The sequence below is a fragment of the Haematobia irritans genome, unplaced genomic scaffold (genome assembly GCF_050003625.1).
Source record: "Haematobia irritans isolate KBUSLIRL unplaced genomic scaffold, ASM5000362v1 scaffold_6, whole genome shotgun sequence".
Classification (NCBI taxonomy): domain Eukaryota; kingdom Metazoa; phylum Arthropoda; class Insecta; order Diptera; family Muscidae; genus Haematobia; species Haematobia irritans.
Window position 1 is genome coordinate 177,737 of NW_027445819.1, and position 22,485 is coordinate 200,221.

A 22,485-nucleotide genomic window follows, 5' to 3' on the forward strand; every position below is an offset into this window, starting at 1 on the left:
ATATAAACGCATATAATAAACACAGCAATCATGATCACCATGCCATTATAGAATATAAATATTCAAGCGCTATATATAATAAATCTATCAACACTTTATCGAATCAACGGCACTTATTCTAAAGTATAAAAACTTTGGGAAAAAGTGAAATATGTAACTGTGCAAATGAAATAGTGTGAAAACCAAACTACAACAAGTGGAAGTGGTAAATGAAAAAAAAAATAAAAGAAAGTGAAAAACGGACGGACGGAAACTGAATAAGGAGAAATTAAAAACGAAATGAAAACAAAGTGAGCACTTTCGTGGTGTCGTTAAAATAAAATGAAAAATTATATTGAACTCTTGTGCAAAAAGAAAAACATACTGGGCGGAAACTGATCAAATTGAATTTTACTGAAATAACCCTAATGTGAAAGATGAAAAGTGTAATGAGTGCGTAAAAACTACCGTGAGGTCAATGACCGGTGTCTGAGAATTTCTTTCTGTGTTGGTTAAGTAAGACAACAGCTGTGTGAAAAATAAATACTATTGTGAAACTTCTTGCGTGGAAACACATTACTATTGATATTAAATATGACTCTCAAAACAAAAACCCTGTGATTAAAGTAAACTATAGGTGAAATATAGTGAGCGTATGAAGCAAACCGCTATTTTTATGAAAAAAAAACATAAAATCCAAAATTTATCCACTACGTTTTGCTCCAGTCCTTGTTATAATATTCCACCAAAATATACTATGAAAAATCGGTATGACTATTTCTTGAGTCAATAAAGAATACAAAGAACAACCCAAAAACTTTACTCTTTTACTACCTTTCATTATACGAATTGCCTTTTTACACTATTGCCACCAACCTAACCACTTTACCTGTTATCATCCCTAATAATTTCCATTTTCCTTACTTTCAGAATAATTTACATCACACCAAGGAAATGTTACCCCCATCTAAAAAGGAGAAAAAAACTCAAAACCTGAATGCCACTTCTAACTGCCGCCATCCCTGAAATACGGACCACATCGGCCACCAATTCCTGCAGGCAATGCTAAACAGTAGTAGACCGCCCTTTTTTTTGGAAACCCTGGGCCAAACTGCCATAAGGAAAGTATCAGTTCCGAAATCTCACTATTCCGGACTTCTACTAATTCGACTTTTTTTTTTAAATTTCATTTCAGGTTGGACCAAGTTGAATGCCCCAAGGCCTCCTATTCGTCTACACATAAAGGTACCCCGCTGGATAGGTAAAGGTACACCGTATCACCGTAATGTATAAATAAATTAATCTAAAAATACCTTATACTAATTCCTTATTTCGACTTTTACCAGCCGCCGCTTCAACGTCACCACTACCACACACACATACCGCCGACCAGGACTCTGGTAAGTCACTCTCTCTTCTATTTAAATCAAAAATTACTTTGTTTTGCCGCGAAATTGATTGATACAATTGGCTTTACACTTGATCTGGTGAAGCATAAAAAAAATCCAATTGAAACTGATTGTAAACGTCAATTATGTTCTTGCTTGAACATAAAACTACCTCCAGCTACTGCCATTGCTGACGTAGTCTATCTCGGTTGGGAAAAAAAAAACAAAAAAAACGCTTGACAAAAACATATTAACACCAGTACCAATTCATTCCAAAAACCCTCATTGTCCTGGCAAACGCAACAAATTTACAAAGTCAATTGAATCAAACAATTCGTCAACAAAAAAAAAACTCATATAAACACAAAAATATCCCAAATATTTCGGAAAAAAAAATGTATGGCACTCAACCTCTGCGAAAACTATTTATGGAAACAAAAGTTTACCAACTTTCTATAGAGATAAAATGTTATCAAAATTTACTAAAGAACTAACGTTTTTAAGGCAAATTATTTTTCCTGCAGAAATAAAATTCCGTCAAACTGTTCTGTAGAACTAAAATTCGAAACCAAACAAAATCTATATAGAAATCAAAACCTCCAATACTTAACTAAAGAAACAAAACTTCGTATAATTCTCGCAGGAATAGAATTTTACCAAAATCCCCATGGAAATAAAATTTTGACATATTTGCTACAGAAATACAACTTCGTACCAATTTCCTACAGAAATAAAAATTCGGCGACTTTCCTATAACAAAAATTTGGACAACCTTTTCTTTAGAAGTAAAATTCTGACAAAATTTTCCATAGAGACAACTAGAAGTAACAAGTTGGAAAAAAAATTTCAGTCGAAGCAAGATAAAAAACAAGTATATACGGCCGTAAGTTCGGCCAGGCCGAAGCTTATGTACCCTCCATCATGGATTGCGTAGAAACTTCTTCTAAACACTGCCACCCACAATCGAATTACTTAAGTTTCGGTAACGCTTGCCGATGGCAAGGTATCTTAAAAGCTCCTAACACCATCTTCTAAATTGTATGTAAGTCCATACGTGGTATATATTAAATCAAAAAAGATCGATCCAATACGTATATAATTCAGTTTGACAAAGTATACATAAAATTTTGACAAAATTTTCTACAGAAATAAAATTTCAACAAAATTTTCTATAGAAATAAAATTTTCACAAAATTTTCTATAGAAATAAAACTTTTCACAAAATTTTCTATAGAAAGAAAATTTTGACAAAATGTCTAGAGAAATAAAATTTTAACAAAATTTTCTATAGAAATAAACTTTTGACAAAATGTTCTATAGAAATAAAATCTTTGTAGATTATTTTTGGCTCGAGTGGCAACCATGATTATGAACCGAATAAAATTTGAACAAAATTTTCTATAGAAATAAAATTTTGACAATGATGAACATTTTATTATGAACCGAATAAAATTAGAACAAAATTTTCTCTAGAAATAAAATTTTGACAAAATTTTCTATAGAAATACAATTTTGGTAGATTATTTTTGGCTCTAATGGCAACTGTTCAGGTTGACACCCTGTTAGATTTAAGTTTCATGAATTGTAAAATACACCTCTGAATTATAACGATATCTGAAAAAATGACAAATGACTTATCGAAACTTACTCTTACTTACTCTCTCGCTCAAATACCCGAAGGTACGAATACCCCCGCCAATAAATTAAATTTTAATTTATTTCTTTTAAAACCCGAAATTTAATTGTGTTTTTATTTATTCCCCCCCTCATTGATAAATTATTTTATTTAATTCCCCGCCTTTTCATTGGTCCTTCGAACCGGATTAAACCGCCCGAGATTTAAAATAAAATAATTTATCATTGAGCTTCTCTTTTTAGAGCCCGAAAATCAATTGGTTATTTTGGCATTTTTTACCCCCTAAATTATTGGCTATCACCATTGTTTTCCCCTATAATATTCATCATACCAAGGTAAGGTTGTTGACATTTATTAGTGGTGAAAATAAAGTAAACAAAAGTGCAAGAATATCAATAAAATAAAAGAAATAATAAATACAAAGTCACTCTTTCGTTTGCCTGTGTGTTGTTGTTGTATTTTCATTTGCCCATACGCTTTGGTTTCTAACAACCAAACGAAAACAACAGCTTGCATTATTACCCCCACTCCCGTCTCTCTTATCAAGTAGTGTGGTTGACTGTTATACGGACATACGTGTGTGTGTTGCATTCAATTGTACTACATGTTGCATTGCATGTTCGAGTGAGTTGTAACTGAACATTGCACAGTGGGCCCGATAGGAACAAAAGTTGTTCATTAAATAATTTTGAAAATTATTTTACATTGAAAAATAAATATTCAAATTAATTATTTTAATTGATTAATTATTGGAAAATATTGCAAGTAAAAGGCAATTGTGACTGTTTCGTATAATAAATAATAGTGATATCGAACTAACCCCGTAGTTTCACCCGTTTGAAATATTTTTGATTCTTGCACATTGTATCGTATACTAATACGTAGTTTTGTTGCACAGTGGTGTTGGTAAGACCAAAATTGAAATATTTTTTAATTTATGAAAAATATTCAAAGGCATTAAATATTTGTTTATTGCCAATAATAAAAAAAAATCATAACTTTTTTTAATTTTTTGAACCCTATTTACGTTTGTTGTTGGAATTGAGTTCTGCAACCCCGTTTTCATACCAAATTAAACTTTTTACTCGAAATTTGAATTTTATTGAAAATAATAATGTCTGATATCAAGAATTTGATTAAAAGCGCAGACCGCTTAATTGATTTGGATATGTTCGTGACTTCGCTCAAGGAGGATGATCACACCGTCCACAGCCTCAACATTCATAAACAGGAAATTATTCGACTTTGGGAGAATTTCCGTGAAATTTATGAGGAATTGTGTGACACTATGGGTTCTAGTGATGATATTGCCAAAGTTAAGGCAAAATATATCGCAACATATAAGACGTATGTGCGTGGACTAGCCCTTATTGAGTCTTTAATTGAAAAGCTCAATGCGAAGAAGAAGTCTTCTAGTTCATCCCTTCCAATTCACCTTCCCCCTTGTGATACTGAGATTTTTTCTGGTGATTATAAATCTTGGCCTACGTTCAGAGACATGTTCTCTGCCCTATATAAAGATAATGAACATATCAGTAATATTCAGAAAATGTATTATCTGATGCAAAAGACGGAAGGTGAAGCCCGCGATATAATCAAAACATGTCCGATTACTAATGAGGGTTTTCAGATGGCTTGGCAAAATTTAGTCGACCGTTATGAGAACAAAAGGGTTCTTGTAAACGCCCAACTCAAGATTTTATTCAATCTTGCACCCGTTTTAAAGGAATCTGGCCCCTCTATTAAGCAATTGCAGCGTACTATGAGCGATTGCATAACTAATTTGTCTCTTTTGGGCATTGATACGAAGAATTGGGACGTTATATTTGTTTTCATATGTTCCACCCGTCTTCCTGAAGTTACCCTAGGACATTGGGAGCAATCTCAAGGGTCAAGTTCTGACCTACCTAAATGGGAAACAATGGATAAGTTCTTGACTGCTCGGTATCAGACCCTTGAGTCCGTCTTTGACATTAAAGGCGCCCATAATATTTCGACGTCTTCTGGTCCGAGTTATGTAAGGAAACCTACTAGCCCAAAGAGAAAGTCGATTACTAATAATAATGGTAATAGAAGTTTTAAGAGCTTCTCTACTACTATACCATCTAATCCTCAGCAGAAATGTCCTCTTTGTTCCGAATCGCATCCCCTACGATTATGCGAAGAATTTCTTCAAATGTCGGTTAACAATCGATTGGAAACCGTCAAGCGACTCAAATGTTGCACAAATTGTCTAGCTTCGTCGCACACTTTTAGCAATTGTAAGAGCTCAAATATATGTTTCTTCTGCAAACAAAAACATCATTCTCACTTGCATAGAAGGGAATCCTCAGCACAAGTAAGTCGAGATTCGAGCTCACGACCTGGAATGACCCGCGATATGGGAAATCCAGCCCGATCAGCTTCTGACGATGTTCCTTCTACATCAGAGGCTGCCCGTTCGTTGCAAACTTTTGCAACTGCTATGGAAACATCACAGTTTTCTACAGTTCTTTTGGGAACTACTGTGGTAGATTTGTGTTGTCATGGCGTGAAGTGTTCTGCTAGAGCATTGATCGATCCTGCCTCGCAAGCAACTTTTATTTCCCGAAAGTTGCAAAAGAAACTTGCTTTGCCGATATTCCCAGTTACTTCTGCGAATATTGTTGGCCTAAACGGCACGATATCGGCGAAGTCTACTAATGTTTGTAGGATCTCTTTGTGCTCCCCTATTGACCCAACTTTTGAGTTGTCGACAGATGCGTATGTGGTTGACAAGTTAACTGGTCGTTTGCCTACTTATTCATTGTCACAGCTACTAGATGTAGATCTGCCCGAAGTCACGATGTGTGATCTAAAGTGTTCTCATATGGACCTTTTACTGGGTGGTGATATATATTCTCGGATAATGCATACTGATGTTCATAAGCACCCTAATGGTGATCTTATTGCCCAGAAATCAGTTTTCGGTTGGATCGTGACTGGCAAAGTCTCCCAAACCAAGCCCCTACAGTCGGTGGTATCATTTTACAGCCACATAGAGTTGAATGATCAACTTGCTAGGTTTTGGGAAATCGAAGATGTACCGAAAGTATGCACTATGTCAGAAGAGGATAGATGGTGTGAGGAATTATACCTACGAACGACTTATCGTAATGATAATGGTCGATATGTTGTTTCACTGCCTTTTAAGCGTGAATACCCCAAAGATTTGCAACTTGGTTTGTCCCGGAATATTGCCATTTCTCAATTTAAGCGAAATGAGTCGCGGTTAATGAGAAATCCCGAGCTGAAGATTCAGTATGACAGGGTACTACAAGAGTACGCTGATTTGGGACATATGACCATGGTTGATGAGAATAAGGTAAATTCTTCTAATACTGTGTATTATTTACCCCATCACGCTGTTTTCAAGCCTGACAGCGCCACCACTAAATTACGTGTGGTGTTTAATGCTTCCAGTGTCACTTCTAATGGCGTTAGTCTTAATAACGTATTGTATACTGGACCCGTTCTACAAGCAAATCTAATTGTTTTGATTCTCCGATGGAGATTATTTAGATTTGTCTTCAATGCCGACATCGAGAAGATGTATAGGCAAATTCTGATTCATCCCGATCAGGCGTCATATCAGCGAATTGTTTTCCGTCTAGCCCCTGATGATATAATCCAAGATTTCGAATTGAACACGGTCACATTTGGTGTGAACTGTGCCCCATATCTTGCTATTCGGACCCTACTTAGACTTGCTGATGACGTCGAGAGTGAGTTCCCGACTGCTGCGGAGATAATACGTTCGCAGATGTATGTCGATGACATTTTGGCAGGAGCTCACAGTTTAGATGATGCCATGAAGAGCCGTGATGAACTTATGGAAGTTCTAGGTTCTGCTGGGTTTAATCTAAGAAAATGGACTTCTAATGTGCAGGGTCTTTTGTTAGATTTACCCCCCGAATATTTATTGGATAATGACTTTTTGAATATTTCCAATGAAAGTACCGCCAAGACTCTGGGTTTACGTTGGAACGCTGGAAAAGATGTTTTCTTTTTCAAGTTGGTTTCAGCCCCTACTAGATCTTCCGTCACCAAACGAGCTGTTTTGTCTGAGATAGCTAAATTGTTCGATCCAGCAGGTTGGCTGGCCCCTAAGATAATAGTTGCTAAGATTATAATGCAACAAATTTGGAAGGACAAAACAGATTGGGACGAATGTTTGAAACCCATGACTCTGAATAGATGGTTTGCGTTTTTGGACGATTATAGTGAAATCGAACGGATAGAGATCCCCCGATGGGTTGGTTTCAGCCCAGACCATGAAGTTCAGCTTCATGCATTTTGTGATGCTTCTGAGAAAGCATATGCGGCTTCACTATACGTCCGAATTAAAAACGCCCCTGGTGATTATGTCACGCATCTGCTCGCAGCACGAACTAAGGTAGCGCCAATCAAGGTTGAATCCTTGCCCCGTTTAGAGCTCTGCGGTGCAACTCTATTGGCTGATATGGTTGAGACTATTCGCTCCGAGCTGAGTCTCCCAGAAATTGAGGCATTCTATTGGACTGATTCGACGATAGTTTTGTCGTGGCTTCAGAAGCCCCCGTGCCACTGGCCTACGTTTGTTGCGAATCGAGTAGCTAACATCTCTACGAAAATCGGTACTAGTAATTGGCATCATGTTCTGTCACACGATAACCCCGCTGATATAGCCTCGAGAGGTTCTTCAGCGCGCGATCTTCTAACAAATAACCTTTGGTGGAAAGGTCCCGCTTGGTTATGTCGCCCTCGCTCCGAATGGCCAAAATCTACGTTTAGAATCATGACGAATCTTGAGACTAAACCGATTCAAGTCAATTTGAACCAATTATCCCCTCCTGAGGATATTTTGGCCCGTTTCTCTGATTTATCCAGAGCCCTAAGAGTTTTGTCATATGTATTCAGATTCTTTCATCGAATACACCCGAGGTTTAAATCGACACAGACGCATTCATCCTTCGACTTGGAACAGGGTGAGATCAACTTTGTGAAAGGTCGTCTTGTTGTCCTCTGCCAGCGTCGACATTTTCCTGAATATGTGGCGCTGGAGAACAATGCGCAGTTATCTCGAAAGAGCCCTTTATTGAATTTCAATCCGTTTATAGATTCTGATGGATTTATGCGGATGAATGGTAGACTTGCGCGTTCCCCTACTCTCACCTATGACGAGAGATTCCCCAAAATTCTACCCTATGATGCCCGGTTTACCAGATTGTACCTGGAGTACATTCACAAGAATACGGTGCATGGTGAAAATGCATTAATGTTGAGATTAATGAGATTGGAATTTTGGGTACCCAGATTGAAGAATCTCGTAAGGACAATCATCCATAATTGCCGTGCATGCGTATTGTTTCGGAAGAAAACTGTAGACCAAATTATGGCCGCTCTTCCCCCTGAGAGAACTACACTGTCTCGCCCGTTTACATGCACTGGAGTCGACTTTGCAGGCCCCTTTGATATAAAGACCTACATTGGTAGAGGTTGCCGTATCACTAAGGGATATGTGCTTGTGTTTGTCTGCTTTGCGACTAAGGCAATTCATTTGGAAGCGACAAATGACATGTCGACTGATTGTTTTATTGCTGCATTCACCCGATTTTTCTCCCGAAGAGGCTGCCCTTCTAAGATGTTTTCGGATAATGGGACATCTTTTGTAGGAGCTTCTAATGTTCTTGGTAGAGACCAAGCACGATTTCTCGCTGAAGTGAAGCAAAATCTTATTTCGCTTAACGCCTTCCAATTATTAGAATGGAAATTTATTCCCCCTGGTGCGCCACATATGGGTGGTCTTTGGGAGGCAGGAGTTAAGAGTTTCAAGACTCATCTTAAGAAAGTGTCTCACGCTCAGAAGTTTACTTTCGAAGAGTTCAGCACAATGCTAGCTAGAATCGAGGCATGCCTTAATTCTAGGCCCCTTAGTCCTATGAGCGATAATCCAAACGATTTGGCTCCTTTGACCCCAGGACACTTCCTTATAGGTTCTGCCCTTCTCTCCCCACCGGAGCCCGACACGGCAATTGAGTCGTTAAGTTATGTGAATAGATGGCAGAAACTTAAGGTCCTTTCTCACTCTTTCGCCAAAAGGTGGAAAGAGGAATATCTCGTTGAACTCCATAAGCGAAATAAGTGGAAATTTCCTCAAAGAGATTTTGCCGTTGGTGACCTGGTAGTAATCAGGAAAGATAATTTGCCTCCACCAGAGTGGAAAGTAGGTAGAATCGAAAAGATCTACTTAGGCCCCGACAACAAAGTGCGAGTTGTTGACATCAGGGTTGGAAATTGTACTATTACAAGGCCCGTTGTCAAACTCGTACTACTACCTGTTGATGGACAAAATTAATAACATTTTATTTTCTTTGTGTGTGTGCTGTCCCATCTTTTATTTTCGTATTTCCAGACATGTCTGGCCCATCACGTCGTCTCACAAATGAACGCCCTGAGGCAGATAAAGACGTCACCCAACGCACGAAGAAGGGTAGTGAGGTGCGGTGTAAGATATGTTTGCAGCCTCACGTACTTCGTCTCTGTCCTCGTTTTCGTGCGATGGATTCGGCAAAACGTCGGAGAACAGTGATGAAGCTCGGCTTTTGCTTCAACTGCTTGGCGGAGTCCCATAAACGCTTGAATTGCAAGAGCCGTGAAAGATGTATGGAATGCTGTGGTGAGCACCATACGATGCTCCACCCGAGGTTTGTTGGGAAGCGTGAAAATCCCCCCAGTGCCGTCGCTAGCCGACCCCAGAATTCTAGGAAGGCCACGGAGAAAGCTAAACCTAGGAAGAAAACTCCACGACGAGACACCCACCAAAGGCGCTCGCTAGATGCTCGTAGCAACATCAATGTAGCCAATAGGATGTCGACAAATCCGGAATCGCATCAACCTCGAGCCGCCGGCGGACGATGCACCTGTGGTCACAATCCGGTCAACACTTCCACTGTTAGCCCCAACACCGGCAGTGGACCTGCTACGATTGTGATTCACGTCCATTCTGGGTCCCATTGAATTTATTTATTTATTTATGTTTTTTGTATTTGTATGTCCATTGAATTGTAAATTGAATTCTCGTTTTTTTTATTGTCCCCTAGCTCCTGCTTGCCCCTATGTTGCATTCCTGCAAGGGGGGCGGGATGTTCAGGTTGACACCCTGTTAGATTTAAGTTTCATGAATTGTAAAATACACCCCTGAATTATAACGATATCTGAAAAAATGACAAATGACTTATCGAAACTTACTCTTACTTACTCTCTCGCTCAAATACCCGAAGGTACGAATACCCCCGCCAATAAATTAAATTTTAATTTATTTCTTTTAAAACCCGAAATTTAATTGTGTTTTTATTTATTCCCCCCCCTCATTGATAAATTATTTTATTTAATTCCCCGCCTTTTCAGCAACCATGATTATGAACCGATATGGACCAATTTTTGTGTGATTGGACCAATTTTGTATGGTTGTTAGCGACCATATACTAACACCACGTTCCTAATTTGAACCGGATCGGATGAATTTTGCTCCTCCAAGAGGCTCCGGAGTCAAATCTGGAGAACGTTTTATATGGGGGCTATATATAATTATGGACCGATATGGACCAATTTTTGCACGGTTGCTAGAGACCATATACCAATACCATGTGCTTCTCTTAGAGGCTCCGCAACCCAAATCTGGGGATCGGTTTAAATTTGCGCTATATATAATTATGGACCGATGTGGACCAATTTTTGCAGGATTGGTAGAGACCATACACTAACACCATGTACCAAATTTCAGCCGGATCGGATTAAATATGCTTCTCTTAGAGGCTCCACAAGCAAAATCTGGGGATCGGTTTATATGGGGGCTATATATAATTATGGACCGATATGGACCAATTTTAGCATGGTTGTTAGAGACCATATACCAACACCATGTACCAAATTTCAGCCGGATCGGATGAAATATGCTTCTGTTAGAGGCTCCACAAGCCAAATTTGAGGGTCCCTTTATATGGGGGCTATACGTAAAAGTGGACAGATATGGCCCATTTTCAATACCATCCGACCTACATCGATAACAACTACTGGTGCCAAGTTTCAAGTCGATAGCTTGTTTCGTTCGGAAGTTAGCGTGATTTCAACAGACGGACGGACGGACGGACATGCTTAGATCGACTCAGAATTTCACCACGACCCAGAATATATATACTTTATGGGGTCTTAGAGCAATATTTCGATGTGTTACAAACGGAATGACAAAGTTAATATACCCCCATCCTATGATGGAGGGTATAAAAAAAATGATTTGAAATGACTCACTTGAATTTTGCAAAACGTTCCGCTGGAATGAATTCATTCCTGCCAAAACATAGGGCCCCAATCTTTTCACTACCCCTGCTAAATCACATTTAGGGCTCCCATCTTTTCACTACCCTTGCTTAATCAAATCAAGGGCTCCCCAAAAACGATAATTCCAAGAACCTCATCGTCATCCAAACTTCGAAACTCAACTTTTATCTCAAGTCCAACGGTGACCCCGACCACCAGATACCAGAAAGTCACACATTCTCCTCAAATCCGGATACGACACCCAGCCACTATAACCTCAGTGTATTGGCTATATGAACTCACAAATTGGACCTCACTCGCCGGAAACCATTCTGGATCCAATCCTGGGGCCTGATTAATTCCTTGGGCCTGAGTCACAGACAGAGGAGATTACGCAACAGGGTTAATCGTTAAAGGTCAAAAGGCAGTCACCAGCTGACTTTTTCCAGAATGTAGGTCATAGTGTTGGCCCAACTTCCGAGAATCCTACGTCGTACTCTTGTCTTGAAAGATATGTGATGACCTCTGGTGTTTGCTGCAAAGGCGACCCTGCCGCTTGAGACTAAGCTGAACCACGAGTTCTGGAAATAAATCCCAGGTTCGACCCCCCTTTTAACCAAACTAGCCCTTTGAATTGATAAGGAATTAAATTTGAGTTATGGAAAATTAAAATTATTACTTTTTTTTAATTTTTCTTTTATTGTTTATGAAGACTAAATAAATCAAAACTTACTTTGATATGCCATAATTTCCTAAACATTTTTTCCTGTTTTTCCTTTTTCTTTTTTTTCTTTAATATAATATAAATTAATTCAAATTATTCAATATAATTTATTTCACTTGACTTATAACCACAAATTCTTTTATATTAAATGTATTCAATTTTATGTTTCCTTTAATTTAATAAGAAGAAATAAAGCAAAATTTAATTTTATTACTTACTAAGACGGAATAGAGCAAAATTGAATTTTATTTGGAATACCTAATTAAAAATTGAATTTAATGTAAAAATTAACTCAAATTTATTCAATTTCATTTAATTTCAATTAATTTCATTTTATTCTACTTTAACTTAATGTTAGAAATGTTACATGGTATTCCATTAATTTACGCTTCATATAATTTAACTAAATACTTTCATTTTAAATCAGATTCAATTTTAAAAACAATTCAAAATATATTTTTTCCAAATAAATTAATTGTATGCAAAGTAATCTAATTTTATTCAAGTCCATTTAATTCCAATTAAATTAGATTCATATATTCAACTTTCCTTTAGTTTCATTTAATTTTAATATACTTTGCATGTAATCCTTTTAATTTCTATTTCATATAATTAAAATTTAATTCATTTTAATTTAAGGTAATATTTTGCTCCATTTGATTTTTTTTCTCTAATAAATAAATTTATTTATTGAATTAAATTACTTTTACCAAAATTTTTTTTTTTTGTTTTACTTCAATTGAATTTGATCTTATCACATTTGCAATTCTATTAATTTTATAATTCCAATTATATTTTCTTTTAATTTAAAGTAAATTTTATTTAATTCGAAATATTTTTTCCAATAAATTAAGATTCATATATTTTCTAATAACTCAAGTTTAATTGAAAGTAATTAATTTTCTTCACAATTCAAACCCTCCTAAAAATTCGTAAAAGATACCTAGCAATAAAAACCTATCCGAAAGTATTTACCCACTTTAAAAAGAGAAAAAGGAAAAATACTAAATAACTAAATTCGACTCCTAAAATCTACTGCTTCAAGTCCTTGGCGTGAAAAACCCCCAAGGACTTTCCCTTCATATCCTCCACTTCGTAAAGAGAATTTCCCACAGGCTTCACTATTCTACATTTAAAGAATTTGTTGTCCAATTTTGCGTTATACCCGCTCTTAAAATCGCTCTGCCTAAAACTGCGACGGAACACTTCCTGACCAGGAATAAAGCGAACTCTCCGACACCTCAGATTATAGGATCGCTCCCCTCGAATATGAGCTTTGTGCAAACTTTCCTTGATTTTACTCCTGATCAAGTCCAGCTTATCTGACCTCGGTATAAGGCCTATTTCCGGATCGTTCAGAATTTCAAGCTTCCGAGCCAGCTTATACAAGCTCCCATGACAAATCATATTCGTGCCGAAAAGTGCATAATATGGGGTAACTCCAGTCGCAGAGTGAACTGAAGATCGCAGCGAGCACTCGATTTCCGATAAAAATTTATCCCATTCGCTGTGATCTTCTGCCAAATATGCTCGAATGGCCGACAAAACAGATTGGTTCACCCGCTCCGAGGCATTAGCCTGGGGAGCATGAGTAGCCGTTCTGATATGGTTGATGCCGAAATTCTTCACCATATCCTGAAATTCACTGCTCACAAATTGTTTCCCATTATCCGACACAATGGTCTCTGGTGTCCCAAATTTATGAAAAACTTCGGCTATCATGAATTTCACCACGTTCTTAGTACTCGCCTTGGGCATCGCCTTGAGTAATACATATTTTGACAAGTGATCCAGAACAATGAAAATATACGAGTTCCCCGACTTCGACCGAGGACAAGGCCCTAGAAAGTCCACATATACTCTCTGGAAGGGTCTCTCTGTCACCCACTCATTTCCCATGGGTGGCCGAAGCGTAGTGTTTGCGGGTTTAATATCCTTGCAAGTCTGGCAATCTTCAACAAATTTCCTCACTTGCGTGTTCATGTTAGGCCAGAAAAAATATTCTTTTACTCTTTTGAGCGTTTTGTGAAAACCACCATGAGAAACTTGTGGGGGACAGTGAGCCCTTCGAATAACACCCTCCGCAAGCTCCATGGGTATCCATAGCTTCCAAGCAAAGTCTTCATTCACAGCCACCCCATCATAATGTTGCGTCCTTTTGTAGACTAACCCTTCTACAACTTTAATGTCTGGCAGGTGCGAAGAATTCTCTTCCATTTTGGCCACAAGATCTAAATACCCTTCTGATTTGAAAGCTGGGGACTCGAGGTCAACAAAACCATCCACTGCCACAGACACCTCCTCCATACTGTACCTCGACAAAGTATCAGGGACAATGTTTTGGCTACCTGGGCGATGCTCTATTTTAAAAGAGAACGATTGCAAGTGCAAACTCCTCCGGGCTAACCTTCCGCTCAGATCCCTATGAGACATCAACCATTTGAGACTGCTGTGGTCCGTAATCACCGAAAAAGGCAGCAACTCAATATAGGGCCTAAACCTTTTTATCGCCATTACCACGGCAAGGCACTCCCTCTCAGTCACCGAATAGTTTCTCTGAGCGGAGGTTAGCTTTTGGGAGAAATATGCAATTGGATGTTCTCCACCTGAATCGTCTTTCTGAAATAGAACAGCGCCTATGCCCAAGTCAGACGCGTCGCACTGCACATAAAATCTCCGGGAAAAATCCGGGTGCGTCAAGACTGGGCTTGTAACCAGTGCCTCCTTCAACTTGTCGAAGGCACGCTGGGCTTCCTCTGGAAAAGAAAATGTTTTACCCTTTTTGAGCGTGTTGAAAATGGGCGTGGCTATAGTTGCATAATCCCATAAGTACCCATAAAGCTGCGGACTTGTTTTGCTGACTTTGGATAATTGAATTTCATTATGGTCGAGACCTTTTCTGGATCCGGCTTCAATTTTCCTCCACCAACGATATATCCTAAATAACGTAGCTCTTTGAAGCAAAACTTCGACTTAGCTACGTTAATCGTGAGACCGGCTCTTGACAAACAATTGGCCACTTTCTCTAACAAGCCCATGTGTGTTTCGAAATCTTGCGATACAACCAATAGATCGTCCAAGTAGACAAAAACCCGATCCCGAAGTGCTGCTGGAATCACTTTGTCCATCAAACGGCAAAGTCTTTGGGCTGCATTGCACAGGCCAAAAGGCATTACCGTAAAATGGTACAAAGGTCTACCTGGCACAGTGAACGCAGTTTTCTCTCTACTTGAAATATCTAAAGGGATCTGCCAAAATGCGTCTTTCAGATCAACACTCGAAATAAAATAGGTATCCCCTAACCGACTGAGCAAACCCTCGATATGCGGAAGTGGATAGGCATCCTTCACCGTAAGCGCATTTAGTTTACGAGCGTCCAGGCACAACCGGTTCTTTTCGCCCTTTCGGACTAGCGTCACCGGGTGACTCCATGGACTCTCGCTTTCCTCAATTACGCCTAGGCTCAGCATTCTATCCAGCTCCGCATACATAAGTTTTTGCACAGCCGGAGAGACGGGATAATGCCTATCTTTCACAGGGCAAGCATCACGAGTGTCAATTGAATGGACCTCAATCCGTGTTTTTCCTAGCCCCTTCTTGGTGTAACAAGGGAACATATCCTTCACCACATTCAAGCGTTGGCGCTGATGGTCTGTTAAGGAGTGTAACTTGATATCATCATCAGTCTTAGCCGCGTCGTCACAAAGGTTGATATCGTTGGTTGAAAGACTATCGATGCTGGCGAAAAGACCAAAAGACCTCATGAAATCCACTCCAAGAAAAAGCTCACGTCTGAGAGATGGAACCAAATAAAAAGTTATTAATGCCTGCCTCTTATTAAATGTAATATTGGCCTTTACTCTACCTTTAATACGATGAGGCGTCTCATCAGCCGTTTGTATGACAGAGGCGTAAGGCAATACTTCCAAACCGGCGTTTCTCACAAATTCCTCGCACCCTTTTCCCAGACAAGTGACGGTTGCCCCGCTATCAAGCAGACCCTCAATCGGCTGCCCATTAATGACTATCTTTGTATAGAGCCGGGTGTCGTCACCTTCGTACAAGGAAGCTGCTGCAATTTGCCGGCGAATACGTTTACGCAACTTGTACCGTTCTCTAGCCTTTTTAACGCGATCAGAAACGTTTCCAAAAATCCGTGTTCTCGCTTCTTTATATTCCTTTATCCGTACATGCAGTGGCTTTAATTCTCGTGGTGGCTTCTCTACGTCTCTTTTAAGTTTATTAGGGTTTGATAATATTTCTATGGGTTTTGTTTGAAAACTTTCTGGGTCTAAACCGCTGTGGACCTCACCCCCCCAGTTTGAGGTGAGCCCCAGGGCCTGTTTCCCTGACACTTTGGACAGTTTGCTACCGTAACGCCATCGTGGCCGCACTTATAGCAAAAATATTTTCGTGGGGCGGAACAATCCATCCAGCTATGACTTTCCAAGTCACAATTCCAACACTTCATTTTTGGCTTTTCACGAAGTGCATCAACTTCCAAAGTGTCAGCTACGTCTTCTTCATCAAATACGAGTTCATGAACCTGCTGCGGCATATTCGGTCGTTGATATTGCTGTCGATGACTCATAATCAAATTCTCAGCCCTTTTAACTTCCCTGTAAAACTCTCCCAAATTTCGGATTGTAGCCGAGAAAATCATTTGAGCCAGCGACGTCTTCAAGTTGCCTCTCATAATCTGAACCATTTCTGCCTCAGTATAAGGTGATCTCTGCTGCGTCCTGAGCTGCATCACCGCATTATAAAAGTCCTCAAACGACTCTTGTGGCATTTGCCGGCGGTTTAGAATTTGTGTCTGCACTTGAAACTCATTTTCAAATCGTTGATATTGATTCAGTAGTGCTGACTGAATATCGTCCCAATCGCGAAATTGTACAAATTTGCGATGATTCCAGTACCAATCCAATGCTGGCTTCCCTAGGAGCTGATGAAACTTCGTCAAAAACTCCTCCTCAGGACACTCATAATCGCGTTTCAATTCGCCAACTCGAAAAATAAACTCATGAACATTCATAGTTTTACTCGTACCATCAAACTTCACACCCCATTTGGCCAAGTTGAGCTTTGTCGCATTTTCAGGATTCTGACTTGTCGCTCGCCTCGACGACCCATACGGTAATTGATTTGTCTGAGGGATACTTGCAAACGGGCCGGGTAGTACTGGCGGTGTATAATTTTGTCCCATTGGTACATGAGGATGGCTTGAACCTATCTGTGTCCCCACCTGTGGTGAAGGCACAGAAAAGCCAAGGCCATCGGGAAATTGATTGCCAGCAATAGCACCAGCAGATCGTAAAATATCGACTCTTGGAGAGACATTTGTGTTCGCTGGGGGTACGGAAAAAGGTGGACCTCCCAATAGAGGCCTTCCAGCAACAAAAGATGTCGGTAAAGAATGTCTTTGTGAAACCTGTGGTAACGAAGTCGCATCAGCAGGGGGTTGACCTACTCCTAGCGAACGACGTGTCGCGTCCACCATAGTTGGTATAAGCCGACGGATTTGTTCCGCCTGCTCCCTCTCAAATTCAATACGTGCCAAACCCACAGCGGAGCTAATAATTTCACGCATCGCCGAGCTCAAAGCCGGATCAGCCGGACGAGAGGGCACATCTACTCCCGTAATGGGACTAAAACTGGGAGCGGCAATAGAATTATTTGAACCAAAAGAACTGCTCAATAAACGAGATATTTCATCCATGACCGCATCTGGTGGTGGTGCATTTGCCATAGCAGCCACTGGTTGTGGTGCTACCGACGACACTGGCGGCGCACTAGCCGAAGTAGTCCTAGCATGAGTGGTCACCGGTGGTGGCACATTCAAATCAACCCGTGGCCCCTGATTTCCACTAGCAACTGCCCCCGGAACACGTGACCCCGATGGTGCCACTTGCCCACTACCGGATGGCATGACGGGTGGATGTGTAGAACTCCTAGTACTAGACCTTGTATTCATAATTCGCTAAAATTCAATCCACACGTAAACTAATACTTCAGACCATAAACCAAAAAATTAAAATTCTGTATATTTTCAAAGTATATAGCCTGCAAAACAAACAAATGAAAATGACGTTCTTGTAATCGCAAGAGAGAAAATAAATATCGATCTTCAAAAACTACAAAAACTGCACCCAATTGAGCTCTGTTAAGGGTGGCGATGGAACCGAAAAGTAAAAGTAAGTAGAGGTAATACCATGTAAGTGTAAGGTGGTGGTGCTACCGACGACACTGGCGGCGCACTAGCCGAAGTAGTCCTAGCATGAGTGGTCACCGGTGGTGGCACATTCAAATCAACCCGTGGCCCCTGATTTCCACTAGCAACTGCCCCCGGAACACGTGACCCCGATGGTGCCACTTGCCCACTACCGGATGGCATGACGGGTGGATGTGTAGAACTCCTAGTACTAGACCTTGTATTCATAATTCGCTAAAATTCAATCCACACGTAAACTAATACTTCAGACCATAAACCAAAAAATTAAAATTCTGTATATTTTCAAAGTATATAGCCTGCAAAACAAACAAATGAAAATGACGTTCTTGTAATCGCAAGAGAGAAAATAAATATCGATCTTCAAAAACTACAAAAACTGCACCCAATTGAGCTCTGTTAAGGGTGGCGATGGAATCGAAAAGTAAAAGTAAGTAGAGGTAATACCATGTAAGTGTTTGACTTTCCCAAATATCATGACCAAAAATCTAACAAAAATTTAATGTATAATTCCAGGTTGCGTGAGTACGTGAAACCTAAACAAAAATTAAGCACAATGGAGACGGAAACTACCTAACGCTAAAGGACACTCACTTGCCGACTCTGCAGCCCAATTGGTCACAGCCACGTTTGCTGAGGACGCCAAACAAATGACCTTAAGCGCCGATTACTCCAACAAATAAAATGAATTGACCGTCATGTAGCCAAACCGTCTATAATCTATTATCGAAAAATTAAAGAAAAAGAAAAACATTGAATCAAACGTTTCGCCTCGATATTCACGAACCCTACGCCCCCAAGACACACTCGATTGAGCGGGATCGCGTAATATCGAAAACGAGACGTTGCCGGTAATTTAAAAAAACTCGTTGTCTACTATATATTAATTGTAACAAATCCATACTAGTATGGTTACAATTTTGGGTAGCAATTGGCCAGACACCACTGCTATGCCAAGACTCCCCTAACCCAAACACACTAATATCGCCAAATTTCCGTGTAAGACGAACTCTTTGCATTTAGCCTAAATGAGCAACGCGGTAAGGACTCTTAAAATTTACTTAACCGGGACTTCACTTTCGACTCAAAAACAAATACGTACACTCTACACGAAAACGATGGACTATTTCAAAAAAACGTTTCGGGCCCCACGTTGGGCGCCATTTTGTTACGTGCACGTTCACTCAATGCCTGCCTAAATTGTCGCGTGTGTTGGCGTTGCCGGTATGCTGGCGTTTAGCGCGGCTATTGCTCGCCGGACGGGGGTAGGTTCTTGCCAACAACACGGACCGTAGCAGCACAGTAACAAAAACTAAAATCATACCGGACTTCACAAAAACAAGGTTCGAACAAAAAAACACACAAGACCCGAAACGCGGAAGTTTACTATGAAAACACAAAAAAAGTTAACAAGTACTCACGATCCAGAAAAACACATACGATAACAAACACTTACAACAACAGGTTGGCAGATGTTGCGCCAACATTATCCCACCCACAGGAAACTATGAAGTTTCCTTGCCATGATGCCTCTAATGCTGTCTAGAGCATCCCAAAATTGAGTACCTCTACTCACCCTTAACTCACTCCTTTTCCATCCCCACCCTCAAGAGGCCTCTACGGCGAACACATTACTTTCATCGTTCAAACGTTATAAAATTCATAGTTTATTGAATGCAAAAAAAAAACAAGACAATAAGAAAATATTCAGATTCGGGGCAAAATTATTAAATGGCGAAAATGAAATTGTATTATATGTATAATGTAATTAAATAAATTTAATATTTCCAAGGCAAAATTCTCCATTACGTTCAAACGTGCCGTTCCACTGACTGTTCGACCTTTGTTTGTCTTCCTCTTTTTCCTTTCGGCCGGAAACCAAGGGTTGCAAAAGCTGGATTTTCCGTACTTTGTACTGTTTAAGTATGTTAAGCAATGTCCGTCCGTCCCGTCAATATAAATATACCAGCTTCAATTTACTTCCTTTTTAGTTTAGTTTCAATTTAATACAAAGAATTTTCCCTCCCTTAGATTAGGCTCGACAATCGTGTGACTGGCCAAGTTCCCAGCTGTGCAACCTGATGACCTACCTAGATTCGAGCTCGGATCTCGGTGAATAACCCATAAAACACAAGGGTAAGTAAAACAAAATCTAACAAGAATTGTCACGCCTAGCATAAGTTAGGAAAATCACCAATTCGTGGCATGTATTTAAAATATCATATTCATAGCAGTATATATATATTTAAATTGTATCGATAAATACTAAGTTTTTGTCTTTTCAGGTCGTCCGTCTTGCCTCAGGTCCAGCTTTACCACTGCAAGCCCGGAGGGGAATGCGGAGAATTCTGGAGCTCCCACGATGTATCGGACTGGCGATGGTGGCTGACGGCTGTAGTTTCGTGTCGCGATTCTTTTATATTAAATTCCAATTATTTTAAATTGTATTCTTGTATGATCTTAGTTCACTTTAGTTTCTAATGTTCATCAAATTCAATTTATTAATATAGATATAGTTCATATAGTTTATTAACTTTTAGTTTGTAGTATTGTTCATTTATTGTTCATGTGACTTCACTTGCTTTCGTTTCAATTAAATCTTATACTTGTAAACTCCAAAATTATTTCATAATATAATAAATAAAATATTTCATTATTTGGTTCATATTTCATTAATCCATATTTTCATTAAACTGCTCATATTTTGCATTTGAAATTCATTAATCATCTTATTTATATTAAACATTTAACAAAAGTTCCACAATAAAAAAAAACCCAGCCTTTTTCAGTTTCAAACTTTTGACTTTTGGTTTTTATTTTTTCTCTGGTGTAAAAACACAAAGGTAAGTAACACCACATTCAGTTTATCTTCTTTTATGTCTTTTGGTATGGTATTAATCACACTATATCCTTTTTTTTACGAGTTTAATATTCTCTCCGCGCAACACGTCCAGCCAGGTCCGATGTCAATCTCCAAAAAAAAAAAACTCAAAACCATTTTTCATCCAAAAGCATCATGGCTCCTTTTTTTTATTCCAACAGCTTCCATTTTCGCCATCTCAATTAGAAAATAAAAACAAATATTTCCCCAGCCAGTCTCATCAACATATGTTCAGGTGGTGTTGCCACATAAACTACTTTTCACAACCCATTCACAGTAGTCACGCAACATGACCCTCGCATATAGGGGCGCACACAACAAACCCAACCATCCCGCCGATATCCTTATCAAAGGATGGGAGGGAAAAATGGGCGATTCCGCGAGTATTATCAAGAAAATGAAAACTCATGTAATCCCCAATTGGCATCCCTAACCTTAAACTGGCATCCCTATAGATATATTTCGATGAGCTACGACGTAAAAAAAAGGTGCTGCCACCCCTTAAATACACACTTTTACCTTCTTGTCTGGCTGTTCACAACATCGACTACCCGTTCACATGATGAGACCTATCTGATATTACTCTATTTCCATCTGTGCGATCACAACAAACAACAAATTGTCCTTTTACTGGTTTCTCCTGTAGGTAAGTACTCGGAAATGCTACGGTGTTCCAAAAATTTCGAGCAATTACTACTCCAAATTTGAACACCCGCCCGATAAAAGACACCCTGTGAACCCCCTTTATCAAGCGCCGGACGCCGGAACGCCAGTGTTCAGGTACGCTGACGCCACACCGATTGCGCCGCCCATCACTGGCAAAGGCGGTAAATGTCAAACGGCATCATAATCAACACGACGGACAGCGGATAATAAATGGGTAAGTACTATTAATAATTTATTTAAATTTTCTTACAGGTTTACGACACAGGTAAGTAAGTGCAAGTGTGGAAAAAGTGAAAATAAATAAAAATAGTGACGGTGGTGTAAAAGAAAACAAAAACCTACGACCAAAACTAAAAATTTGGGCCGCTATGTGTGTGTGTGTGGGTGTGTGTGCAACAATGGACAAAGGCCACAAAATAATGAAAAACCAAAATATAATAATGGGGTTAATTAAACGTATAAATAAAAGAACATAAACAGTGCCTTAGTGCTAATAACATCCCAAACTTAAAGACTTGAGAATAAACCATGAACCAGCTATGGGATGCAAAAGTGCCAAAAAGACAGTAACTATGAATGAAAGTGGTAACAGTGAGTGACAAACATAATCGTCCGAAGGTGGATTTTCCAGAGTATCCCAAAACTTAATGGGTACAAGTGGATCCT

General features: G+C 39.4%; 1 protein-coding gene and 1 long non-coding RNA gene across 4 annotated transcripts; both read left to right on the top strand.

Moving 5' to 3' along the window:
* The first annotated feature begins 405 nt into the window (after window positions 1–405).
* LOC142242746 (uncharacterized) lies at window positions 406–18,225 on the top strand. Of its 2 annotated transcripts, none has more exons than XM_075314304.1 (4): window positions 406–747; window positions 910–1,246; window positions 1,326–1,379; window positions 17,144–18,214. In XM_075314304.1, the coding sequence occupies exons 2-4, from the start codon at window positions 1,042–1,044 to the stop codon at window positions 17,149–17,151; spliced, it is 267 nt and encodes an 88-aa protein (XP_075170419.1). In that variant the 5' UTR covers window positions 406–747; window positions 910–1,041; the 3' UTR covers window positions 17,152–18,214. The 2 variants fall into 2 exon arrangements, with proteins under 2 accessions (XP_075170419.1, XP_075170418.1); XM_075314303.1 differs by having other exon boundaries at window positions 407–747; window positions 18,099–18,225.
* Window positions 18,226–18,384: 159 nt separating this feature from the next.
* On the top strand, window positions 18,385–20,773 carry LOC142242745 (uncharacterized). Of its 2 annotated transcripts, none has more exons than XR_012724171.1 (4): window positions 18,385–18,722; window positions 18,789–19,123; window positions 20,304–20,408; window positions 20,558–20,773. It is a non-coding gene; the product is annotated as an uncharacterized LOC142242745 (long non-coding RNA). The 2 variants fall into 2 exon arrangements; XR_012724170.1 differs by having other exon boundaries at window positions 18,389–18,702.
* Window positions 20,774–22,485: the final 1,712 nt, after the last annotated feature.

Bases quoted from the DNA above. Each gene is read 5' to 3' on its own strand.
- LOC142242746 (XM_075314303.1), top strand. From the start codon at position 1,042: ATGCTAAACAGTAGTAGACCGCCCTTTTTTTTGGAAACCCTGGGCCAA. The intron at 1,247-1,325 runs GTACACCGTATC...GACTTTTACCAG, and splicing joins ACCCCGCTGGATAGGTAAAG to CCGCCGCTTCAACGTCACCA. The intron at 1,380-18,098 runs GTAAGTCACTCT...ATATTTTCAAAG, and splicing joins TACCGCCGACCAGGACTCTG to TATATAGCCTGCAAAACAAA.